Raw genomic sequence first — 23,622 nt, 5'->3', positions numbered from 1 at the left:
GCGCCAGCCTGGACCTTCCTGGCACACTCTGGCGGTGTTTTGTAGGCTGTCGTCGGGCAGACGCATGTCCTGGAGCTCTACCTGTGATGCGCCTGGGACCTGCTTTCCGCTCTGTCGAGAGCAGGAAGGGACTTAGAAGACCCTGGGGCCAAGCCTTGCATTTGACAGGAGAGGAAGCAGAAACTTAAAAAAAGCCGGTGTCTGTCCAAGCTCAGCATTTTCCCAAGGTCACGGTGTCTTCCCAAGGTCACGGTGTCTTCCCTTGACCACCTGGCCGTCTGCTATCCCAACAGGTCAGGGGTCCGCCCTGGTGAGGGTCTGTCGTGTTCTACACCGTGTGGTGTGCCTGTCGCCTTGGGTCCTTGTGAACACGGACCCCCGTCCCCCATGCCCCCCATCCACCCCCCAGGCCTCCCTGGACTCTGTGCTCAGTAAACACAACTTGATCCTTTTTCCTTCCTTTTCTGTCGTCACTGGAAATCCTGTTTACACTCTGTTCCCTGTAGGAGCTGGAATGTGCAGCCTCCTTCAGTTGTCCTTGAAATTGTGTCACCGAGTGATGCTTTAGGTTGGCCTAGGCTGGCCTCTGACAGTGTCCACCACCCTCTGGGCTGCTCCTTGTTCTCTCGAACATCATGTTTATCAGAAGCGAGCAGATGTGTTTCACCTGGGGCCCACGGCCTCCTAGCGTGGTCCTTCTAGAGAGTCTGTGGCAGAACTTTACAGGTACAGGTGGTTTTCTGAAGAGAAAGCCTCTAAGCCCTCACCAGGTTTCTCAAAGGATTTGCACCCTCAAAAAGGCAACAGTTCTGGACTTGGAAGAAAGCCCAAGACAGGCTTGGAGATCAGATACATTGGAGATAAATTAAGCTGGGGTCGGGTCCGACGGAGGCACTGAATCTCTCTCCTTGGCTGGAGTACTGAGCGGAAACCGATGTGGAACTGGACAGAAACCGGTTAAATCTCTTCTTTCTTTACCTTCCCTTTATTTCTTTTGCTTTTTGTTCAATGCAGCTATTATTTGCTCAGTTACACAATGGGGAAGACTTGGCTTATGAAAATGCTTTGGATTTTCAAAAAAACAACACATGAAGAAGAGCAAAGGCGCCGTGCAGGTGGCTAATGGAAACCCAGCATCCAGATCAAGGGGCAGCATCCACATTACCAGCAGGCCATCCGTGGGTCCTCCCAAATTGTTTAGGTTCCACGGCGCTGAGGTCTTGAAGCAGCATTAGAAGACGAATTAATGAATTGTGGCTTTCAAAGGAGGCTGTTTCTTTTTAATGAATGGTACAGGAAGTCCTGGGGCCAAAGTCAGATCTGGCAAAGAGGAAGCTTCAGGAAGAGAAATGTTACTTGTATAGTGTTTGAAGACCTCTTCTGTAGCTTTGTTTCGTATTTAAATTTCGCGCGGCACTTTACAGTTTGCAAAGCTGTCTTAGATTTGTTCTTGATCTCTGCAGGGAGAGGTAGAGCGAGCCACATATTAATTACTAGCCTCATCATACAGATGAGGGAGATTTGTGCCTCGTAGAAACTGAACGGGGATTAGAGTGAGGTCAGACAGAACCTTCCAACCTCAGCACCATCACCCAGGGTCCCCGTAATAAGAGATCTGGGGTCCCGCGGTGGAAGGCTAAAAGCAGGGTTCTGGAATTGTCCATCTGGAGAAGTCGCCCGACTCTAGCGGAGTCCAGGGGCTCCTGGATGGGCCTGACGGGAACAGTGCTCACCAGATTCCTATCTGGCTTGGATTTCTTGATTTCAGAGGGATTTAATGAGAACCAGGCCCCCATCGGCCAGGGCGTGAAGATTGATCAGGGGGCAGATTTGCATATAAGTCACCAGAAAATAGTTTGCCCACCTTGGGATGCCAAGTGTCTGTGGAAATTTCAGGGCACCACACGGGAGTCGGCGTCAGAGTGAATCTGAATGAGGCTGCGTGAGGCCCATCGAGGGGCCCTGTGGACGGGGGCGTGGCCGGGAGGCAGAAGGCAGCACCCCCACTTTGCAGTCCTCCGGCAAGGCTGGACCAGCACGACCCAGAGAGTCTCTGCTGGCCCCAGAGTCCAGACTCAGGGGGGGACTTACATCCTACAGACCCAGGCCACGGAGGCCAGGCTCCCGGTTCATGGATTTGGTGTGAGGGGAGCAGACGCTTTGGTGAGCACATCCTGGCTCCGGTGGGGGGGGGGGTGCAGCCACTGTGTGTTGCTTTACCGGTTGGGAGAAGAAGAACCCTCTTGACCAGTGTGGTTCTGCAGGGCTGCGGTCCAGACCCCGGAGAGAACCTGTCTGGGTGACTAACAGCTGTGTGGCCCCAATGACTGACCTGCCGTTGTGCCTTAATTTGCTCATCTGTAAAATGGGAATGAGGAGCTGCAGTTAGGCGAGCGTGGTGCCTTCACGACTGCGCTCCCACCTCGCACAGAAGCGCGTCTGTGGATAGAGCTGGCCCCGCAGGGACGGTGACAGGGGCTGGAGGCTGGGGGACGTTGCGTGTCCGCGTCCGAGTGGCTCCAGGGCCCAGCCCTGGCCTCCCTCAGCTGGACCATGGGCACCCCCGTGTGTTCCCGCTTTTGCTTAGTGAGCTGGAGTTGGGTCTTGAGAGCCCCAAAAAACACCCGAGCTGGCCCCACACCTGTCTCTGTTCGGGGTGTGCGGCCGCAGCGGGACCCCAGTGCTCCCCGGTTCTCTGTCAGCACCTCTGGCCACTACCGCCTCCATCCCGCCTGTTCGCGGCTTCTTCCTGCACCTGCTTTTCCCCCCGAGTTTTCCTTTCCTTTCTCCTGACTGCACGTAAGTTCCTTTTGTCCTGTAGTGGTTTCTTCCCGGTTGTAACTGACAGAAGCCTCCGTGTGTACACGCTTCTCAGCGAAGGCGTCTTTTCGGACCGTTGGCCCAGCACAGACACAACATTTTAGTCCCTTAATGGGTTCCTGACGGGCGCATTTTAAAAGCGTCCCAATTGAGCAATATTCGGCATAGTCACGAAGTGGTGCAACCACCACCTCTGTCTAGTTCCAAAACATTTTACCCAGAAAGAGACCTGTGGGCAGCCACTCAACCTCCCTCCGTGGCCCCAGCGCTGGAAACCGCGAACCTGCTCTCCGTCTCTGTGGATATGTGCCTGCCTGGAGCCCCACGATGTGTGACTTTTTGTGACCGTCTTCTTCACACCCCCCAGAGTGTTCTCAGGGGGTCATCCGTGTTGGGGCATGTGTCAGAATTTCCTCTCTTTCGTGAAGAGTAACGACCATTGTGTGGCTGGACCGTGTCTTGTCGGCTTCTTCCGTCCGTGGACACTTGGGCTGTTTCTTCCTCTTGGTGATTGCATGTAACGCTGAGGCTCGTTTCTATTTTGATGTTCTAACTAAATTCTACGAGCTCTCTTCTCTGCTCCCAGCTCTTGGAGAGAGACCGCTTGCTTTGGGCTCCAGCTCCCCCAACCTGCCCCCGTGCCAGTCCCAAGAACCAGGGCTTGACCCAATTGCTTCTTTGTGAAAGTCCTTTCGAAGGATGCTGATCTGAGCACACCGTCCCCTTCCTGTCGGGACTCTCGAGTGACAGCTCAGCCTGTCCCCACCCAGTGAAACGCCAGGGCAGGGCCCGGGAACCTGCACTTCTCAGACCCCGACTGACCTGGTTGGTCGCTGCCAGTCTTGGCTGCCGGGCGCCCCCTGGTTCGGTTGGGTGAGGAAGTGACTCTTGATCTCAGCGTCGTGAATTCGAGCCCCACGTTGGGTGTAGAGATGATTTAAATAAATAAAAGTTTTTAAAAGGTTTAAAAAATAAGAAGAGGCAGATGTTTACTGAGCCCTTCCCGACAACCGGATGTTAAGCGACCGCACTGGGCATCCCGAGGTCGTGTCCCCGCGCCGCTGACGGTGGGGGTGCCCCTGCAGCTGTCCAGCTCTGGCCCCCCGGCTCCAGCTACTAACTAATCCTGTCCTGGGCTGGTTGTGGTGGAGGACGCCCGAGGATGCTGCCCTCTCCCTACCGGGGCGTGGGCTGGGCACCGACCCTTCCCGCCCACAGAGCAGGTGCAGACAGAAGCCGGACAGCAAGTGGGCGGTGGGGCCTTGGACTTTGCCTCCTTTGTCTCTTCCTGCTTCGAGCCAACCCCAACCAGGCTTTTTCCTCCTCCTCCTTTCTGTCTCCCTTCCTTCCCCTCCCTTCCTTTCCCCTCCCCTCCCGCCCCCTCCCTTTGGAGATGGGTGCCGCCGAGGAAATCTCTGAAGGGCTACTTGCTGCTTTGGGCGGTATCCTACCTAATATTCCCGGGTCTTAGTAAAGAATAGATCAGTCGGAAATCCGCGGAATAGCACTGCTATGGGAAACAGAGCATATTCCCTTTTATTTCTAATGCATTTTTAAGGGTGATACAAAAACTTTCCAGAAAGGAGCCCGTGGGGTGGAGGCAGCCAGTCCTCTAGGATTCTCAGCACCGGCGGTCCCTGCACGCCGAGCTCGCCTCACTTGCCCCCTGGGGCCACCAGCCGGGGAGATTCCTGCTCCACCAGCGTCCAGACCACTGAGAGGAGGGCTGCCACAGGCCTCCAGGGCCACCCCTCCATCCTGTGGCTGTGCCCGGGGACCCAGAGGAGGGCAGAGGCCAGGAGGTAATAGGGGAGGGCTTGCGTAGCATCACGGTGAAGGTGAAGGTTGGGGGCATCACACAGCACCTGTGTGTCCTGGGGCGCGTTGCTTCTCCAGATCTGTTTCATCATGTCTACTAATCGAACCTGCCTTGGAGACGTTTATTGGAAGCCAGCCTCGCCCACCCGTTCGTCGTCTGTGCTGTCTTGGCCCTTCGGAGGCGGAGCCGAGGGGTCATAGTAGAGGCCCACAGAGGCTGCGAAACTCCCCGCCTGGCCCTTTGTGTCAATGCTGTCCCGGGGACGTTGGGCAGTGTCTGGGGACACGGCCGGTGGCCGCAGCTGGGGCTGGGAGTGCTACTGGCATCCGGTGGGTAGAGGCTGGGATGCCACCCGCCTCTCCACGATGCACGGAACAGCCCCACGGCAAGTAACGACCAGGCCCCAGATGGCAGTCGCCCCGAGGTTGAGAAATCCTGTTTTCCAGAAGCGGTTTTCTGTGCTAACTGGTTGGGGAAGGAGGCTAGCTAGGACGGGTGATTCTGAGTGGTGCCCTTTGCCGGGATGGGGATGCAGGGGTGCAGGGGGGGAGGTGAGGCCAGCGTGTCGCCGTCCTGAGTGGGTGTGGGAGGCAGATGGCTGCCATAGAGACATGAGTTTGGGGATCAGCAGAGACGAGGCGGCCCCGTTGCTCGGGGTGGTCTGGCTGTGGCGAGGCTCACCCCAGCCTCTGGGGGAGGGCAGGCAGGTCTGCTGGAGGTCCTGGAGCCCCTCGCCCTGACGCTTGGGAGCGGGGAGGCCTTGGGCCAGTTCTGTCACTTCTCCGAATCTCAGTTTCTCGACTGTACGTATGGTGGAGGCAGTGATCGTCTGTCTCGGGAACAGGTGCGCGGAAGGCGCCTAGAACAGAGCCTGCCAGTCACTCAGTGTCCAACAGGCGCTGTGCGTGCTCGCGTCCACAGACCACGTGGCTCAAAACCACGGGAACGAGTTCTCACAGCCAGGAGGCTGCAGGTGTGAAATCCTGCAGGACACCTGCAGGACCACGTTTCTTCTGGAAGAGCCCACCCTTGCCTCTTCCCGGCGTCTGGGAAGTCTCGACGGGTGACCCGCCGTCTTGACGGTCATCGGCTGGTGGCCGCATCTCTCGGATCTGTCTCTGTCTCCACGTGGCCTTCGTCCCTCTGTGTGTGTCTGGGCGTCTCTGTCCCGATCTTCCTCCTCTCAGAGGGACACCTGTGATTGCGTTTAGGGCCCACCCTAATCCGGTCTAACCTTACTTCAACCTGATCGCATCTGCGCGCACCCTGTTTCCAAATACCAAGTTCACAGACGCTGGGGGTCAAGATCTAATGGATCTTTTCGCGGCAGGGTCGGGGGAGGGGGTGCATTTAGCTGACAGCGGTGGCTGTGGTTGTCTGGATTGCCTGTGTTACGGTTTCTGTTGGAGTTCGTGTGCCTTCGGCCTTTCTGCGGGCCGGCTCAGCAGGAACAGGCTTACTTCTCTCTGTTCTTGTAGCAGCTGACGTGGCATGTGGCCGATGCATCTCTGTAGTTGACTGAAATTAAGGAAGACTCCCCCTTCTGACGACCCTCGTCGTTTTCAGAACAGCAGCCTGCGCTAGGCAGGCCTCAGGAAGGCCGCGAACCTAGGAAGTCTGGCTTCGGAGAAGCAGCCACATCCCTAACAGTGAGGTTGGGACAACCCACGGGCCGTTCACTGGTTCAGGTCTTTGCTGAGCGGCTGTCACTCTCTGCGGGGCGCTATGGGGCTGCCTGCTGGAGGACACGGTCCTCGCCGACCCGGAGTTTGCAGCCCGGCTGGAGAGGCACTCATTTAAAATCATCGTAGTCAAGTGATTAGGTCCCATGGTGCCTGGGGCGCCGGGGCTGGTGACTGCAGATGTTGGCGTTGGCGCCCAGAGAAGCTTGCTGGTGTAAGGGGTCTGGAGCCTCCCGGCAGCTTCCTTTCTGCCCTGCACGGGCTCGCGGAGCACCCCGAGGGACAGCGGGCCGGAGGAGACAGCAAGGACAGGAACTGGGGATGGAGCACCAGCTCCCACGGCGCCCCCTCTGTATCACAGCACAGTTCAGGGCTTGAGGACCAGAGCCGGCGACCCGGTTTGTTGGGCAGGTCACCAGAACGGGCCCTGCGTGCGCCGGTTGAGAAAGGTGCCGGTTAGGGGCTCCGTGAAATTCTTCTCGGGCCTGAGGGAGAAACCAGAATTAGCCTGTCAAGTGCACCTTGTGTTGTCTTCTCGAACCTGTGTGTCCTCCAGTGTCTCCCAGATGACTTTGCGCCTCTCGTATCTGAGTGGGGCGGGTGGCCCACGTCACCAGGAAAGTGGGCTCTTGATTTTACCGGTGACCCCTGTGCCCGCGAGGCCTGGCCTCATCCCAAGCCACGCACCGTTTTCCTCTGTTACCTGCCCGGCCCGCCGGGCCCAGGTGCGCACCAGGCTGCCCTGGCAGGAGGCAGCCCCAGGCCCTCTCTCTCACCGTGTCCGTTGATGTGCCAGGCGCGGTGGCCTCGCTCAAAAGCTGTGTCCACCCGGAGCCACGAAAGGTGAACGTAGTTGGAAACAGGGTCTTTGTAGATGTAATCGGTTCTGTTAAGATGAGGTCGTGTCTGGGGTGCCTGGGTGGCTCGGTCGGTTAACCACCTGACTCTTGATTTTGGCCCAGATCCCCATCTCGTGGTTCATGAGGTCAAGCCCCACAGTGGGCTCCACGCTGATGGGCGAGGAGCCTGCTTGGGATTCTCTCTCTCCCTCTCTCTGCCCCTTCCCTACTCACAAGTGCACGCGCTCCCTCTCGCTCGCTCTCAAAATAAATAAATAAACTTAAAAAACAAACTGGACGTCACGCCGCAATCGAGTGGGCCCCGATCCCGTGACTTGTGTCCTTAGAAGGCAGCTGTGTGAAGACTGTGGTGTGGAAGCCGAGAGCAGAGCGCCCGGAGTCGAGGAGAGACCAGGATCGACAGAGGGGACAGAGCAGTTCCTTTGATTGAAGCTGCCCAGTTCGTGGCGACTGATTCCAGCGGCCGTGGGAAACAGACCCATCCACCGTGCCCCAGCCTCGCCAGCGGGGAGGCGCTGGACGGTGCGGGCCGTGGGGCTCAGGGAGTGTGTCCTGTGGGTGAGGGGGCCGGTAACAGTGCCGGCCACGTAAGCCCTTGCCCGGGGCTCTGAAGCCTTCACCCCTCAACCTTGACTAGGAGGAAAGCCCCGTCCCCCGTTCCCCTTGGCGAAGGTGGGCAAGTGGAGGCCAGGTTGGGGCATCGGCTGCAGATGATTCTAGCTGATACCAGAGGGTTCTGTCTACTGCAGGGAAGCCCTCCCGTCATTGGAGGTGCCACGGTGGGTGTTCTGTCCCTCTGAGAGCCCCCCAGGCTGGGACCCGGAGCCCTGGGTTCTCAGCTCTGCGGGACTGATGAGCTCTCTGACTTGGGGCCAGCGGCTCCGCGTTTCTCTTCTGGTTGCTTCATTATACGCCGAGCGAGGCGTGCTGTCGAGGCGTGCTGTTACTGTATCTGCACACGTGCACTGGTCCCGAGCGCGTGAGCTTTCACGCACCCTTCCACCCGCGTGGCCACCCTCCCGTTGCCGGAGAACCTTCTCCGGGCCCTTCTTCCCTGCCGATCCCGCCGTCTCCCCTCGACCAGTATTCGGGTTCCCAGAGTCCATTTCCACCGTGCTCGTGGGTCACGTGGTGTGCGCTCTCTTGTGTTGGGCTTTTTCTGGGCCATAATTCCCGTGGGCTTCCTCTGTGTTGTCACATGTGAGCGTTTCCAGTTGGTGGACACAGGGCTGTTTCCAGCGTGGGGCCGTTAGGGATAAAACCCCCGCAGACATCGTCAGGCGGGCCCCCTCCGTGGACAGACGCTTCTTTTCTCCCGGGCACGTGGGCCCAGGGGTACGATTGCCGTGTCTGGCACACGGGAAGCGTCCCAAAGCGGTGGATGTGACTGACACTTCCGGCCGGACGGATCTCGAGGGATTCGGCCGCCTGGAGCGGGCGGGGGGCAGCCGGTGGGCAGATGGGTGGGACCCGGCTCCTCCTGTAGACGCCTGCCCGGCCCCCCTTTCCACCTACAAACAGAGCTACTGCGTAGTCCCCTCGCCCTTGCCTTGGGCTTCTGCCAAGACCCGAAGGATGGGCTCTGCTTCTGAAGATGGAACGCTGTGCCCTCCGGGCCTCACGATGCACAGCGACTGTTCCCAAGCGCTCGACTGTGCGTTTATGTGGTTGGTTCGGTTCAGACCCCGGCCCCCCACAGCGGAGCTGGGCTCGATCGGACCGCAGGTTTATCTGCACGGTAACCACACCAGGAGACCGTCCCGGGGGTCCCTGCTCTGCAGGGACTCACCGTGTCACTTTTCTCTTAGGACACACGCGGATCTTCTCAAGGTCAAAGTGTTCTCTCTCTCTTTTTTTTAATGTTTATTTATTTTTGAGAGAGAGAGAGAGAGAGGGACAGAGCATGAGCAGGGGAGGGGCAGAGAAAGGGGGAGACACAGAATCCAAAGCAGGCTCCAGGCTCCGAGCCGTCAGCACAGAGCCCGATGCGGGGCTCGAACCCGCGAACTGTGAGATCATGACCTGAGCCACCCAGGTGCTCCTCGAAGCGTTCTTTAAGACAGAGTTGCCCATCCATTGGCAGAGCTCCCATCACCTGGGCATTCGGAGTCTGCACCCGATGGGGGACCAGTGACCCCAAGAGCCCTGTTGTGTGTGCCTTGTGCACATCTGCAAACGAACTTTGCCTCCAAGAGTTTAGTGTGGGGGGGCGTGTTGACTCGGGACCTGTGTGTGACACCCAGAAAGGGCTGCTGTTTCGGGGCGCCTTTGTGCTGGGAGTTGGAGCAGGGGACTCGGTGATGGCAGAGCGGTTTCGGGAGCATCGGTTGAAGGGTTTGGCCAGCAGCAGGCGGGGAGAACCTTCCAGGGAAGGGAAACAGCCTTGGCTGAGCGGGCCGCGTTGGGTTTTCAACAGGGGGGATACTTTTAGCCTGTCAGAGGGTAGGCTGACCCAGCATCACACATGAGGGCTGTCACAGGGGAGAGGCTGGGCGGGAGATAGCGGGGGTGGGTGAGCAGATGTTATCTTGGGGGCAGAACAAATGAGGATTTTTTTCCCAAATAATGAGGCCACAGAGACGGGGGCAGGGATTTCAAGGGTGTCGGGGAACGGCCACGTCCTTACCCGGTAGAGTTTGTTTGGGTCTCGAGGAGGCCAGGTGGGGGGCACCTCAGCCGATCATTTGCACTTGAGGCTGGTCCTGTGTCGGGGCGCGACCCCTCGGTGGGTGGGCGCGTGGGTGCAGGCTGCTCGGCGATTCTCTGTCCTGTCTGTGCGTCGCGGTTACGTGAGAGCCTTGGCAGATCTCTGGATTGGAAAGTATTTGAAGGCCTGCACGGGTGCTTGTCAGCGGCATATCCAGGGTCGAGCAGCGGTGACGGGGACCGCTTTGGGGCTCAGGCACGTGAGGACCGTACCAGCTGGAGGCTGTGGACAGAAGAGAAAGGAGACAGAGAGGGGATCAAGCTGGCCAGTGGCTCCGATCGAAAGGAAAAATAACATTAATCATAGCCCTCGCGGAGGATAGCGGTTCTCAAAACGGGTGCTCTCGCCACCGGGGACATTTGGCAGTGGCCGGAAACATTTTGGGCGGTCTGGAGTGGGGACGCTCCTGGCTGCTAGTGGGGAGACGCCAGGGGTACAGCTGAACGTCCTCCGGGGTGCCTGACAAAGCACGATCCCGTCCAGGATGTTCACGTCCCGAGGCTGGGGACCCCGACCTGGGGAGCCGGCACTTACGTATCAGCACGTTTCATCCCCACGCTTTGCGGAGGTGGATGGTGTTATCCCTGTTTCATAGAAAGGAAGCGAAGGCACCATGCAGCTGAGAGTTTCAAGCTTGGAGCAGTGACATCACTGAGAAAGTGGGGGCGGGAGGAGGTCCTCAAAGGTGAGAAAGTGGGGACCTTGGTTTTGAATAGACGATGATGTTGCCAAGAGGAAATGCAGAGGATTTGTGGCTTGTGGGACACCACGAAGTCGAGTCGCTGGTCCGGAGCTGTGTGGGGACACCAGGGCCGTTCCCATTTGTGTCCGTTCCCCAGGGAACACGGCGGGGAACGATAGACCTCGAGTGCCCGCTGTGGGCCCACCCGGCAGGGCAGGTTTTGCTGTCCTCCTGCAGGTGCCGGAGGCTCAGAGAGGTTCAGTACCTCGGCCAAGAGCACACAGCTCGAGCTGGTGCTCACGCTCAGATCGACCCTGGAGCCCCGTGTCTTCTGTGCCACCTCCCCTAAGTTCAGTCCCCACTGCAGTCTGAGGGTTGGAGGAACAAGACGCGGGCGATAATTTAATGGTTTACTGAGCATCAGGTGAGGAGACCGAGGCCCACGGCTGAGGACAGAGCGGGGACTCAGAGCGGGGCCGGCTGTGGGGCTGGAGGCCCGGGCCAAGCGTACGAATGGGGGGCGCAGTGGGTTAAGCGTCCGACTTGGGCTTAACCGACTCACAGTCAGGATCTCACGGTTCGTGAGTTCGAGCCCCATGTCGGGCTCTGTGCTGACAGCTCCGAGCCTGGAGCCTGCTTCGGGTTCTCTCTCTCTCTCTCTCTCTCTCTCTCTCTCTCTCTGTCTCAGAGGTAAATAAACATTAAAAAAAAAATGCCTTCGAAAGGCCGCTGAGGTGACTTGGCCAGACTTTTCCAATAACACTTAGGAGGTACAAGTCCACAGTTGCCCTTTGCCTGCCGACCCCCGACTCCTCCTTCAGGAGCCTGAGGTGAGCACTCATCTGCGGTGCCCTGGTCGCTGGGGACCCGGGGATGGAATGTTCTGGAAGTGTGGAGGCAAGGTCACATGTTTCAGTTGAGTCCGTGACTCTCTGTTTTAGGACCTTGACTCTTGTTTGCTTCCTGGCGTTCCGGTCGTATTAGATGTGACGGAGAGGGAGACACGGGGGGAGTACGCTGGGACAGGCGTGCATTTTCCTGGGGCCGCCGTAATAAATTACCGCAGACTGGGCGGCTGAAAGCGACAAGTTCACACTCGGGGCTCCAGAGGCCAGACGGCCGAGATCACGGGGTCCGCAGCGTTGTCTCCCTCTGAGACCATGAGGCCGACGCCGTGAGAGGCCTCTCCCCCTGGTGTGTGGCCAGCCAGCTTCTTCGCGTGTCCTCCCACTGCCTCGCCTCTGTGCCCAAAATTCCCCTTTATAAGGACCCCAGTCATCGTGCACGAGGGGCCGTCCCAGTCACTTCGTCTGCACCGGATCATCCACCAAGATCTCATTTGCAGTGAAGTCCTATCTGCAGGTATCAGAGGTCGTTTGATGAGGCACCCGTGAACCCACCTTGGTGTGATTCTTCGCCACAGCAAACGGTAGGGCTCTAGACCACGGTGGTACAGTTGGACAGTAGCAAAGAAAAAAAAGGATATTTCGCGGGGACTCTGAGCACTTGTCGATGGAAAGTACAGGGCTTGTATGGGCGCTGGGTCCCGATAACAGCCTCACCTCTGACGTCTGCAGACTGTTTCCTGTGCCTCAGGCCCTGTGCACCGCGTAAGGGCATCACCTGTCGTGGGAGCTCTCAATACCGCTTTGCCTTCCTCGGGCAGGCGAGGACAATCGGGCACAGAGAGGTCGGGGTGAGTGTGGCTGAGGTGCTGAGTGGTTACATGGGGACCTTCTGAAGCAGTGAGCAAGACCTGAGTGACAACAGCTGTGAGCAAAGTGAAGTTCGGGGGGACGGAGATTGCCCGCCAAAGGGAACTGTCGGTGCCAAGGTCCTGGGGCAGAGATGATTTGCATTCGGAACAGGAAAAGTACCAAGAAGGAAAGAAGGTCATGGAAGGCTGGGTGGGGCCAGATCATGGAGCCCTGATAAGTCTGTTAGATTTAATCTAAGTGCAGGGAAATGCCACTGGAGACACTTAATTTGTTGAGAGACCTCCAGCTGTTCTAAGGAAAGTGTGTGTTTAGGGGTCAGGGGAGAAGGGAATGAGACGTGGGAGACCAGGTGGGGGGCTGCTGCAGCGAGAGAAGGGTCAGATCAACACACTTTGGAGGCAGAATTGCCTGGATTTGTGACAAAGAATGTGTGGTCCCCAAAGTTTAATTTATTCTTTGTCCTTTACAGAAAGAGTTTGCCAGTCTTTGCTCTGTGCCATCCTGGGACTCATTTAAAAAAATTTGTTTTTGGTTTATGTTCATTTTTAAGAGCGGGAGAGACAGAGTGTGAGCAGGGGAGGGGCAAAGAGAGGGAAGAGACACAGAATCGGAAGCAGGCTCCAAGCTCCGAGCTGTCAGCACAGAGCCCAAGGCGGGGCTTGAACTCACGAAACGGGGAGATCCTGACCTGAGCCGAAGTCGGACGCCCAACCGACTGAGCCACCCAGGCGTCCCCTGGGACTCATTTTTAAATAAATGAGACCCACCATGTTTCTAGAAGAAAATAAAGTATATAAAGATGCCACTTCTTACCGATGCCATGCCAACAAAATCCCAGAGGGGTTACTTTTGTGAGGGAACGAGGAGGTGGGGAGACATTTTATTAGATTTTTTTAACGTGCATTGGGAAGAAACAATAGATAAAAATTGCTGATAAGAGACTTTGAACTACAAAGTTGCTGGACCTTCCAGGTAGGCAAATGTGGCCCAACTTCTACTGTACGAAACACAGGCTGATGTTGTTATAAACATTTGCAGACCGACGGCACAGAATAGATGGGATTCAAACCCTGGTGTCCGCCCACACTGAGTGCACTGAGATGACATCACATCCATCAGCAGGGGATGAATTGATCGGGAACTGACATAGGAGTGATTGCTTAGCCGTCCGGTAATGAATCTTGTAAAGTTCCTCACCGAGCAGCACAATAAATTTCTTGTACGTTAATGTCACTGTACAAATCATTTTTTTAAATAAAGGAGAATAGATGTGAATGTTTATCAGGTTTTTCATTAAGGTAGGCCTTTCTGTGTTTCCAGGCAAAATCACAAAGGAAAGATTGATACGTGGCTGCATAATTGAGACTTTATCAAGTTAGCAAATGGGTTTGTGCATGTACAAAGCAGCCGAGCGGGGAAGACATTTGCAATGGCTAGGATGAAATTTTAGGCTGTAATTGAGCAAAGGATACGAAATAATAGTCATAAAGCAGGAAATAAGGGGGGCCTCTGGGGGGCTCCGTCGGTTAAGCGCCTGGCTCTTGATTTCGGCCCAGGTCATGATCTCACCGTTCATGGGATCGAGCCCCGAATAGGGCTCTGCACCAACAGCTTGAAGCCTGCTTGGGATTCTCTCTCCCTTTCTTGACCCCTCCCCTCCCAAAATAAGCAAATAAGCTTAAATAAAATAAAAAAGCAAGTGCCTATGATTTTTTTAAAACAGAAAGCAGGAAGTAGTAGATATTCGAAAATTTCTGACCGTAGTGGCCAAAGGAATGTGAATTTAAACTTTAGTGTTTGTTTCCAGGAAAGTGTTTGGCAACGCTTCATACTCTTGCTAGAAAGTCGTCCTAAGAGGATAATCCAGAATGCTGAGGAAGATTAGTTATAAAGACGGTCACCACCACCGGGCCATTTATAGCAGCAAAAATCTGGCTCCCGCCAGGAGGAGCGGGGTCAGGGTGTTCTCCGATTGCGGAACCACGGAGAAGGCCCAGCTGGCCGGGTCAGAGCTAGCCAGCCCATTCATGAAACTTTCTGTGTTGACTTTCCCTTCTCACGATCAGCTCCCATCAGGCAGCCCGCGTTGCAAGGTTCGTTGAATCGGAAAGGCCAGGAGGGAGGCTATGGGTCAGTATGTCTGGCATCCGCTCGCCTTTGTGGCTGGTTTTCAGCTGTGCCGTGTAGCGGGCTCAGCCCTGCTCTCTGCCTGCGGAGTTTTGCACACACGGTCACTCATCTGCGTGGCCCTTTTGGCTTCTGCGGCTCCTGCCATGTCTTGAGGATGTTAAACGCCTGCCTTGAACTTGAGCCTCAGACATGGCCTGCGCGTGTCACGAACGAGAGCGGTCCGTGGGGTCGGGGCAGCGTGGAACCGAGGAAGCCGCCTCCCGTCTCTTCCTTGTCTGAATCTGGCACTTTAATCGGGGTCTCGGAAACAAACCTCAGGGGCAGTCTCTCTCCGTGAAAACCAGATAAGCCTCCGCTTCCTTGTCTGCACAGAGAGTGGCACCGGCCAGGTGTTCGTTTCCCAGAGTGGTATCGAAGACGAACCTTGAAAACGCTGTTTCCGAGTTAATGTATTCTGGAAAAGTTATCCGTGTATCTAAGGAATATTTTTTGAAAGGATCGACTAGCTTCCTCTTCAAAGCAACAGAAAGCTGCTTTTAAAATAACTTCCTTAGGGGCGCCTGGGTGGCCAGTCGGTTGAGTGTCTGACTTCGGCTCAGGTCATGTTCTCACGGTCCGTGAGTTCGAGCCCCACGTCAGGCTCTGTGCTGACAGCTCGGAGCCTGCTTTTGGATTTTGTGTCTCCCTTTCTCTCTGCCCCTCCTCTGCTCACTCTCTTTCTCTCTCTCTCTCTCTCTTTCTCAAAAATAAACATTAAACAAAATTAAAAAAAAAGAAAAATGATTGTTCTTACAGAGCTTCTGCGTAAGAATTTTGTTGGGGGGCACCTGGGTGGCTCAGTCGGTTAAGCGTACAACTTCAGCTCAGAGCACGATCTCATGGCTTATGGGTTGGAGCCCCGTGTCGGGCTCTGTGCTGATGGCTCGGAGCCTGGAGCTGGCTTCGGATTCTGTGTCTCCGTCTCTCTCTGCCCCTCCCCCCGTTCATGCTCTGTCTCTCTCTGTCTCAAAAAATAAATAAACATTAAAAAAATTAAAAAAATAAAATAACTTCCTTAAATACACTTGTTATAAAAAGTGGGTTGATCTAAAGACAACTGTTAATTTAGTTGTTTTGTTTTTTTTTTTAAGGAAGACCGTTAATCAATGACCCACATTTAGAAATCACAACCCCTTTTAGTGCTGCTGTTTTGCCTTTTGATGACCGTGTCAGACGGGCGTCCGTCCCCTGACCAGCAGCCCCCAGGCCAGTGAGCGGACCTCTCTTCTCGTCGCTATGACTGCATTTCAGAGATGGCCACACTCGTTCTTCCTGGCCACTGGCTGGGGACCAGGGGTGGTGAGTATTTCTCATCTGGGCTGGTCACAAGACCCTCCCTCACAGCCCGTCTGCCGCCAGGCCCGTCACAAGGTGGCCCGGCCTTCCCATGTGACCCAGCGTGGCAGATCGCAGACCACCAGACCTCCCGAACCCCGTGCTGGACGAACGCCACATGAGGGTTATTCTTTGAACTCCTAGCCATTTTCTGCAGCAGGCTAATGAGACACCATTCGTGGCCAGCCCCATAGCGTGCTCGGGATGACGGGCGAACCGAGAGGTCTGTGGGCCTCCGGTCCCGTGTGTGCCGGGAAGACGCGGTAGAACCCACCTCGTTCTCCTCCTGATGTGTCACGCGTGTTGCTGTCCCAGCCACATGATAAGCGGTGGAGGGAAGGGACGAGGGACTCCACCCGCCTGTGCCTTTTGGCGGCCCTCGGTGCCCCGTGGTGCTGAAGAACTGGTCGCGTGAGACATCCGTCCATTCAGCAGGTGACACGACGCACAGCTTGGGCCAAGCCCCGTGTTCAGTGCCGGGGAATCCGAGGAACCGTGTCCCCCGCTTGCAAGGAAACGAGCGTGGTCGTCAGGGGACCAAGTCACGAGCATGATAACAGCTGTGATGTTCGGGATCAAAGCGGCCGGTACCCAGAGGGGACACTGAGAGCTCGGAACGGAGATGGGATTCCGTTGGCAAAGGCCCTGTTGGCCGAGGGTCCCTCTCAGATGGGCAGGTTTTAATGGGGGAGAAAGTAGGCCCCCCGGTGAGTTCAGGGGTGCCTCGGAGGCAAACGAGAGGAGCAGCTCCTGTGTTTGGCGAGAGTCCGGGAAATGGGAAGGAGCACGCGGGAAGACTGGGGAGAAGAGCCTGGGACTGCGGTTTTCCCCCAGGACCCTGGGCAGCAGGGCGCTGGCCGAAGGAGGCTGGGCAGGGGGAAGCTGGGCCGCGGAGGCCCAGCCCTGGGACGCTCCAGATCCGGGGTGTCCTCCTTTGTCACTGGCCAGAGAAGCACGCCGGCTTGCCCGGCCCTCACTCCTTGGACAACAGAAGCATCGAGTGAGAGGTGGGGACGCGGGTGGGCACCCCGCCACCTGAGGGACCCCTGCCACCCGTGGGGCCCTGGGAGGTGCTTCTTGAGCTTTGGAGGAACAGATAAGGGCTTCCGCGCGTGCCCCTTCCCAGCCCGGCATCTGGCACACGGAACCTCCCCTCCTCCAAGCTCTAGGCTCCCAGTGGTGCCTCGGGCGTGGGTGCCTTGAACACGTCTGCTCTCACGTTTCCTTCTGCTGAGCACAGAGCCCTGTTCTAGAAGCCGGCGCTCGGTGGGTTTTCACGGAGGTGCTGGGGGCCCCGAGTGGCCCCTGCTGCCACTGCCCTGAACTAAAACCCGGGCGTCCAGCCTCAGTGAGGCCCACTCCCGACACGGGTCAGGGAAGCTAATTCCCCGGGGCCCCCGCCAGTGGACCCACGCTCTTGGCACCCCCAGAACGAGGCGCCGTCTCGCGCTGAAGGTGCACACGGCGGCAGAGCCCCGGAGAGGAGACTCCTGAAGCCGCCTGTGCGAGGTGGCGTGGAAGGTTCGGGTTTCTCTGGGCCGGCCGCTCCCCTCTCGTAACTGGAGCCCGTGCCGTCCCTGCCAACCGAGAGCGAGCCTGGAAAGGGGACACGGGTCACGTGCTGGTTTTCCACTTGGGTCGTTGCCCAGCCCGGACGGGTCGGGGGTCAGGACGCAGCAGAGAGCTGGGAAGCTGGGAGGAGTGGGCCTCCTGCAGGGCTGTTTGCCTCAGAGGGAAGAGGTGACCGAGATATTGGCAGGCACACAGGCTTGCCCTGGCCTCGCCGGTTCACCGCCGGGCTCCAACCTTCCGGTGTCCTCAGTGTGACCCCCGTGGGAATCAGGTGTCCCCAACGGCCCCCGCAGGCCCCACAGGCGTGCTGGGACGCGTGGCGGCTTCTCCGCAGCTGGCCCGTGGGGTCAGGGCCCCGGGGCGTCGGGCTCCGGGCTGTTGCTTACGGGGACACAGGTCAGCTGGGGAGGGGGGTCTCCGAATTACCTTGCTTCTCCGGAGGCCGCTGTTGCGTGGGGAGTGAGCCAGGTGGGCACACGGGATGCAGTTTGTGCTGACGGTCCGGGGACCGAAATCACCGAGGGCGGGTTGAAACTCATGCCTGCTTTTTAACCCGGAGGAAATCTGATGCAATCAACACGACACTCTTACTCCAGAAATCAAAATCAAATGTGGAGATGAGTCATCTCCAAGAAGGCACGAACAGAAGTCACCGGGGAGGAACCCAGAGCGGTCTGGGTGCCCCGGTTCCCCCGCAGGCCAGGGCCGGGCCCACAGCTTGCCCTCTGCACCTTCAGGTCGGGGCCACCGGGGGAGCCCCGCGTGTCACACACACACCCTGGGGTCCTGAGTCAGGGACCCTACAGACGCTCGCGTTCTTTGGGTTTTCTCGGTTGCTTTGCTTTTGCGATGTTCCTGGGGTGGGGCCTTGGCAGAGAGGCCCCCACATGAACATTCTGTGAATCTGGAGCCCGAGGAGTGAGGCGGGTCTGCATGGGTGGCCGGTGGGCCGGGCCTAGGTTCCCAAGTTTGCCTCGAGAATCTGGAAGTAATTCTGTGCATGTACAACGATGTCGTCTGTTCCGAGGCCAGCCTCCTCGTTCCCGGGGAAGGCGCTAGGAGCAGGCTCTTGTCTCCGCAGATGAATCAGCCTTTGCGCTAAAGAAAAGAAAAACTCATTAGTTATGAGTCAGACACAAGGAAGCTTTAATGCCCCTTCCCGTCTTCCCAGACTTGACTACTACCAAGGGGGCGGGGGGGTTCCCGAGTCCAGGCGTGGCCTGGGGAGGTTGGGGGGGATGGCGTGGCCACACACCTCCCCCCCACTTCTGAGAGGTCCTGAGGTCCCGTGCCAGCCGCCCCGGGCAAGGGTGTGCGCAGCCACAGGCCGTCCTGGAGAATTGACTGACTGTAGCGGAGGGAGGGTGGCCAGACTTGTAGGTCGTGCCATCCAGGCGCATCTGACTGAGGTGTCCCCCCCCCCCCCCCCCCCCCGCTCCCCCGGGGAACCCATCAGTGATTAAGAATGCGCACGTAGATTTCCAGAATAGGCTAGGATTCTCAGATTCATCCTGCTTTGTATAATCAAGTCACGTGGCCATCTGGGGGACACTAGACATTCACGGGGGATTTTGACTCTTGCAAGATTATCCCAGGGACGCCTTTCAAAATGGTGTCCGAAGCCTTTGTCTTTATTCAAATAGAATTCATTCATTCGTGCTTCATGCGGGTCTCACACAGCAGAGGGGACGCAGAAGCAGGGTGAGTGCTGTGGCCTCCCAGAGCTAACGTTCTCTTGGAGAAATCAGGCTGGAGGCAGGAGAGCATGTGATTTGTTGGGTCCATAAGGAAAGTAGGGAGAGAGGGTGGGGTTAGGGATGTTACCGTAGCAGGCAGGCACCTGTCCCTGCCGATTTGGTGACATTCGAGCAGGGAGCCGAACGAAGTGAGGGATCAAGCCTGGTGAGCATCTAGGTTTGGGCCTCCCAGGTGATGGGGACAGCAGGTGCAAAGGCCCTGAGGTCGGGAAGAGGGAAAGAACTTCCGGAAAAGGGTCCACAGAGCTAGCGAGGACCCGTCGTATGAGGCCTTGAGGGCATTGTGAGCACACGAAGAGCTAAGAGGCTTTTGCAGGGCGTTGAAGAGAGTCCTGACTTCTAAAATCATTCTGAGGGCTAACTGAGGGGTAGGCTCCCCGAGGGCAGAGTTGGACACAGGGGACCTGGTGGAACGATGCCGATTACCGTAAATGTGGAAGCGCTGAGAAGGTCAGGCCGAGGTGTGTGTGTTCTGAACGGGGCGTGCGTGGCGTTGGGTGTACCCACACTTGCGGGCCCACCGGCCTCCACGGGGTAGTGGGGTGGCTGCTGCGGCACAAGGGAGGAGGGAGGGAGCTGCTGGGGAGGGAGACCGAGCTCTGTGGCTGGTTGAACGTGCCATTCAGCCACGACCGCGGTGGTGAAGCCTGGAGGGGGCCTGAGGCCGCCCCCCGAGCTGGGTTTGGACCTGGGAGGTTCCGTTCTGAGGGGGCCCTCGGTGAGCTGGGTTTGGGGTTTCTTGTCCAGCTGAGCAGGAACCCGGCCGTGTCTCCTTGTGCTGTGAGGGGGCTCAGCGCCTTGGCCATGTGACCCCGTGGCTCCTTAGAGTTTTTCCCCCGGGGCAAAGGGAGACACGTACATCATTCCCCGCCTCTCTCTGGCAAGGCAGGTGATGCATGGTTCCTCACATCACCTTCCTCGTGTTTTTGGTTTGTGTGTTTGATTGCGGGCCCGTTAAAAGACGTACGTACATAGGAAAATAGTAATAAAATCGCGAATAATTTAAAAACAGTAAGATGGGGAGATGTAGACAATAAATGGGGCAGATGGCATCGCGTCTAGCGGATACGATAACACGTGACAACAGTGTCATGTGCAGGAAGGAACCTTCACGAACTCGAACTCGTTACAAAGCGGATCAGAGCACTGAGCCGTTCACCCCAACACGACTTTTCTGACCCAAGCAGGGACTGATTCCGGGGGCGTGCTCCTTGAGCTCCGGCAACTTGAATGTGGAGCTCGGGGACGATGACTGCAGATCTGAGGCAGCGCATGAGTCACTGGAGAAGCTTGCAGGCCTGTGGGGAGGAGGGTGGAGCGAGAAGGGTGGAGAGGACCGTTTTCCTGGAGGCGCAGGTGAGGGGAGGGTGCTCAGGGAGCAGGAGCCACAGAGCGCCGGGCGCACCCCAGAGGCAGCAGGTCCGCGTGTGGTCACTGACTCACGTTGGGGTGCAGGTGAGTGACAGGCCCGGAATGGCAGGTGGAAACCGGGTTGTGGGGGGGCTCTGAATGCCGGGCCAGGGAGGTCAAACTTCGTGGATTTAAAAGCAGGAAGCAACACCAGGGAGTTTTGAGCTGGGCAGTGACCTGATGTCGATGGGACAGCCTTGAGACAAAAGGGCGCTTCTGTAAGGGACAGCAGGAGGAATCGGGCATCCCACAGCCGCCGGCAGCACGGGCCCGGTGCACTCTGGGCCTGGAGAGAGGTGGTTAGCAAGGCTAGGGAGAACTCGAGGCATTTTGTCCATGCTGCCTCCTGGAGTTTTACCCGCCCTCTAGAGCATCACTCGCCCTCTAGAGCATCACCCGCCCCCTAGAGCATCACCCGCTTCCTGGAGCTTCACCCGCCTCCTAGAACATCACCCGCCTTCTGGAGCATCACCCGCTTCCTGGAGCTTCACCTGCCTCCTGGGCAGGTTACTCCAGCAATCTCTCCATGCCTGGCTCTGGAATGAGTGGAGATGCAGAGCTTCTCTGGGAACCCTCACCCTGATGGTATCTGGTCAGGGAAGGTTCCAGGTTCCAGGAAGAGAGAGTCTGCCAGGCTTGTCCAGCGAGGGCCGGCTGCCCTCTTTGCTGTCAGGACATGTCCAAGGATGGTCTCCCATTGTCTCTGAAGAAAACTTGCCATTCTGGGCTTTACACAGGGCATTGAGCGCCACGGGACAAGCGTCCCTCTTCCCGGGAAGGGGTAGCATGAACGACTGCGTTGATGGTGAGCACGCGATGCTTCTGGCTGCCCGGGAACCTCGCTCTGGTGCCTCGACTGAATTCACTCTGGCTGATGAGTGCTGGGCTTGTCAGGATGTACAGTCAGTGGCTTATCTCTTCCTTGAATGGCACCCTCTCCGGGGGTATCTTTGTTTTTAAAAAGGACTGCAGATCTCTTTATGTAACTGCTAACATGCCTTTGTGTCTCTGCTGGTTCAGGGTAAAAAACTAGGTCCCCCATCAACAGTAAACAAAAACAATGATCCATCTCCAGAAATTCCAGTGACGTCCTGAACTGCTTTCTCCTCTGCTCACCCCTAAGCCCGGATTCACCCCTCCTCCCTCCCTCCCCCCCCCCCCCCGCCGCTGCCTTCTCCGTGGTGATAGCGAATGCAGGAATCTGACCACTCGTAAACCGTTTATCTCCAGTTCCATCCATCTGCCAGCCCGCAGATTCTCCCGAGCGCTCGCTGGGAAGCCGTGCCCTGTCCTGCAGGCACCTCAGGGGAGCTGCTGGCTCTCCCTCTCCCTGCCCTGCATGAAATCAGCCCCTCCGACGAGCACACCAAGTCGCCCTGCAGGACTTTGTGGGGGTGTTGGGGCAGGTGCCCCCTGCCAATCGCCACGTGCACCTGCTCCCCCCGCCCCCACCCCGAGCCCTCTGCAGCCTGTCCATAACCACACTGTCAGTAACGGCATCGCTGCTTCCGTTTTGCTCATCTGCGGCCAGGTGTCCTCCATCAGAAAGCTTCTGTGACTTCCCGTGGTCTCCAGGGCCAAGGTCGTGGTCTCCAAGGTCAACCCCATTGCCACCTGGGCTGCCTTCTCTCTCCTCACTTCGCCGGTCCCCAGCGCTCAGGTAGCCCCCGGGCCCCGCTCTGTCTGCCGACCCTTCCTCAGCCTCCAGAACCGTCCGGCATGTCCCCTACTCTGGCTAGCTTTCCGGGCCTCCCCCAGGCAGCTAATCGGGCTGGACTCTCAGTGTTATAGCGCGGGGGCCCCCCCCCCCCCAGCCCGCCTCGGGGTCCTCGGGCACAGGGCCACGCCAGCGTGAGAGCGAAGACCTCGCCCTCCCCCTCCCCACCCCGTTCACCCAGTGCCCTGGGCAGCTCTGCAGTGGGGGGGAGGGGGGGCCCTCATGGGACGAGCCGGGTGCCAGTCAGATTTCACCGCCAGCTGGCTTTGGCCGTGTCTGTCTGTCTGGCTGGCTGCTGTATCTCCAGGAGACACTGTCAGACCTAGAATCTTGGGTGGTTAATTTGCAGGTCTACCCGGCAAGCACAGGTCATGGTCTCAGAACTGTCCTGAAGCTCCCCCCGCACCCCCCCCCCCCCCCGCTGCCTGTCCTCTCCGATCCCCTCCCCCCGCCCCCATACACGAGTCCCATTTTCTCTGTTCCTGCCAGTAGGTGAGACCCGTCTTTTGGACCCAAAGGATTCTCACATCCTCTCGTCTCAGTGATGGATCTTATCATCACGCTTCTTTTCTGAAGCCAGGCTGCTCCAGGGGTGGACTCTGCTTGTATCCCGGGGCCCGCGGGCTCCCCCATGCACGTGGCCACGTCTTGCCTGGTGAGCACAGAGCCGCCTCTGGCCTGGTGACCGGCCTCCGCGGCCAGCTCCACTCCCCCTTCTCTCCAAGAGCATTCCGATGAGGAGCGTGGCGCCACGTTCGGTGGTTGAGAAGGAAAGAAGGAAAGAAATCCTCCCCGGGGCCGCGGTGAACCCCTGTTCCCCGTTCCAAGCGCCTTACACGGATTCTCATATTCAGTCTCCCCACACACCGGTGAGGGCAGTGCTGTCTTGGCCCCGCGTCACAGGTGCATCAACTGAGGCCACCGACTTAAACGCTGAACACAAGACGTCCCCGCGGACGGCAGAGCTTGGACGCAAACCTGCGTGTGTTCGCTGCGCGGTTGGCTCTGAGCCCCCGGGAGGCTGCGTGCGGAGCCTGGGGGAAGGGTAGAGGCAGACGGGCTAGGTCACCCCACCCCCCTGCCGCTGCAGGAGGCGGTGTTGGGGCCATGCGGGTCCCTCTCATTGGTGAAGGCCACTCATCTGGGCCAGAAGCCGTATTCCCAGCTGTCCTTGAAGGGCGCAGCCAGGGAGCCAGGGACCGGAGACCCTTCACACGAGCCGTGTTGAAACAGAGTGCAGTTCTCCTGCCCTCGGGTCCCTCCGTGCCCTGACAGGTGCGGCCAGCTATGGCGTGTCCTGTCCGCCCGTTTCCGGGGAAGAGCATGGGGTATTTGCCGCTTTGAGGTTGGCTCCTGGCTGTTCCTTTCCCCTCC

General features: G+C 57.9%; 1 protein-coding gene across 6 annotated transcripts in view; it reads left to right on the top strand.

Moving 5' to 3' along the window:
* The window catches only part of SH3BP4 (SH3 domain binding protein 4), an 85,720-nt gene that overhangs the window by 42,548 nt on the left and 19,550 nt on the right, over positions 1 to 23,622 (top strand). Inside the window, exon 1 of one of the 6 annotated variants that reach the window (XM_060624259.3) lies at positions 4,262 to 4,622. The exons of 2 other annotated variants lie outside the window; for them this stretch is intronic. Coding sequence is in view for 2 of the 4 variants with exons in the window: in XM_060624256.3 (XP_060480239.3) it covers positions 20,352 to 20,576 (225 nt within the window). In the remaining 2 variants the exon portion in view is untranslated. Of the gene's footprint in view, positions 1 to 4,261; positions 4,623 to 5,945; positions 6,294 to 20,209; positions 20,577 to 23,622 lie in introns of those variants that run through there. 3 more of the 6 variants (XM_060624260.3, XM_060624256.3, XM_060624255.3) reach the window with 3 other exon arrangements.

This window comes from Panthera onca, chromosome C1 (genome assembly GCF_046562875.1).
Source record: "Panthera onca isolate mPanOnc1 chromosome C1, mPanOnc1 haplotype 2, whole genome shotgun sequence".
Lineage (NCBI taxonomy): Eukaryota > Metazoa > Chordata > Mammalia > Carnivora > Felidae > Panthera > Panthera onca.
Note: the sequence above shows the minus strand (reverse complement) of the source record. Positions and strands in the feature narration are given on the sequence as shown.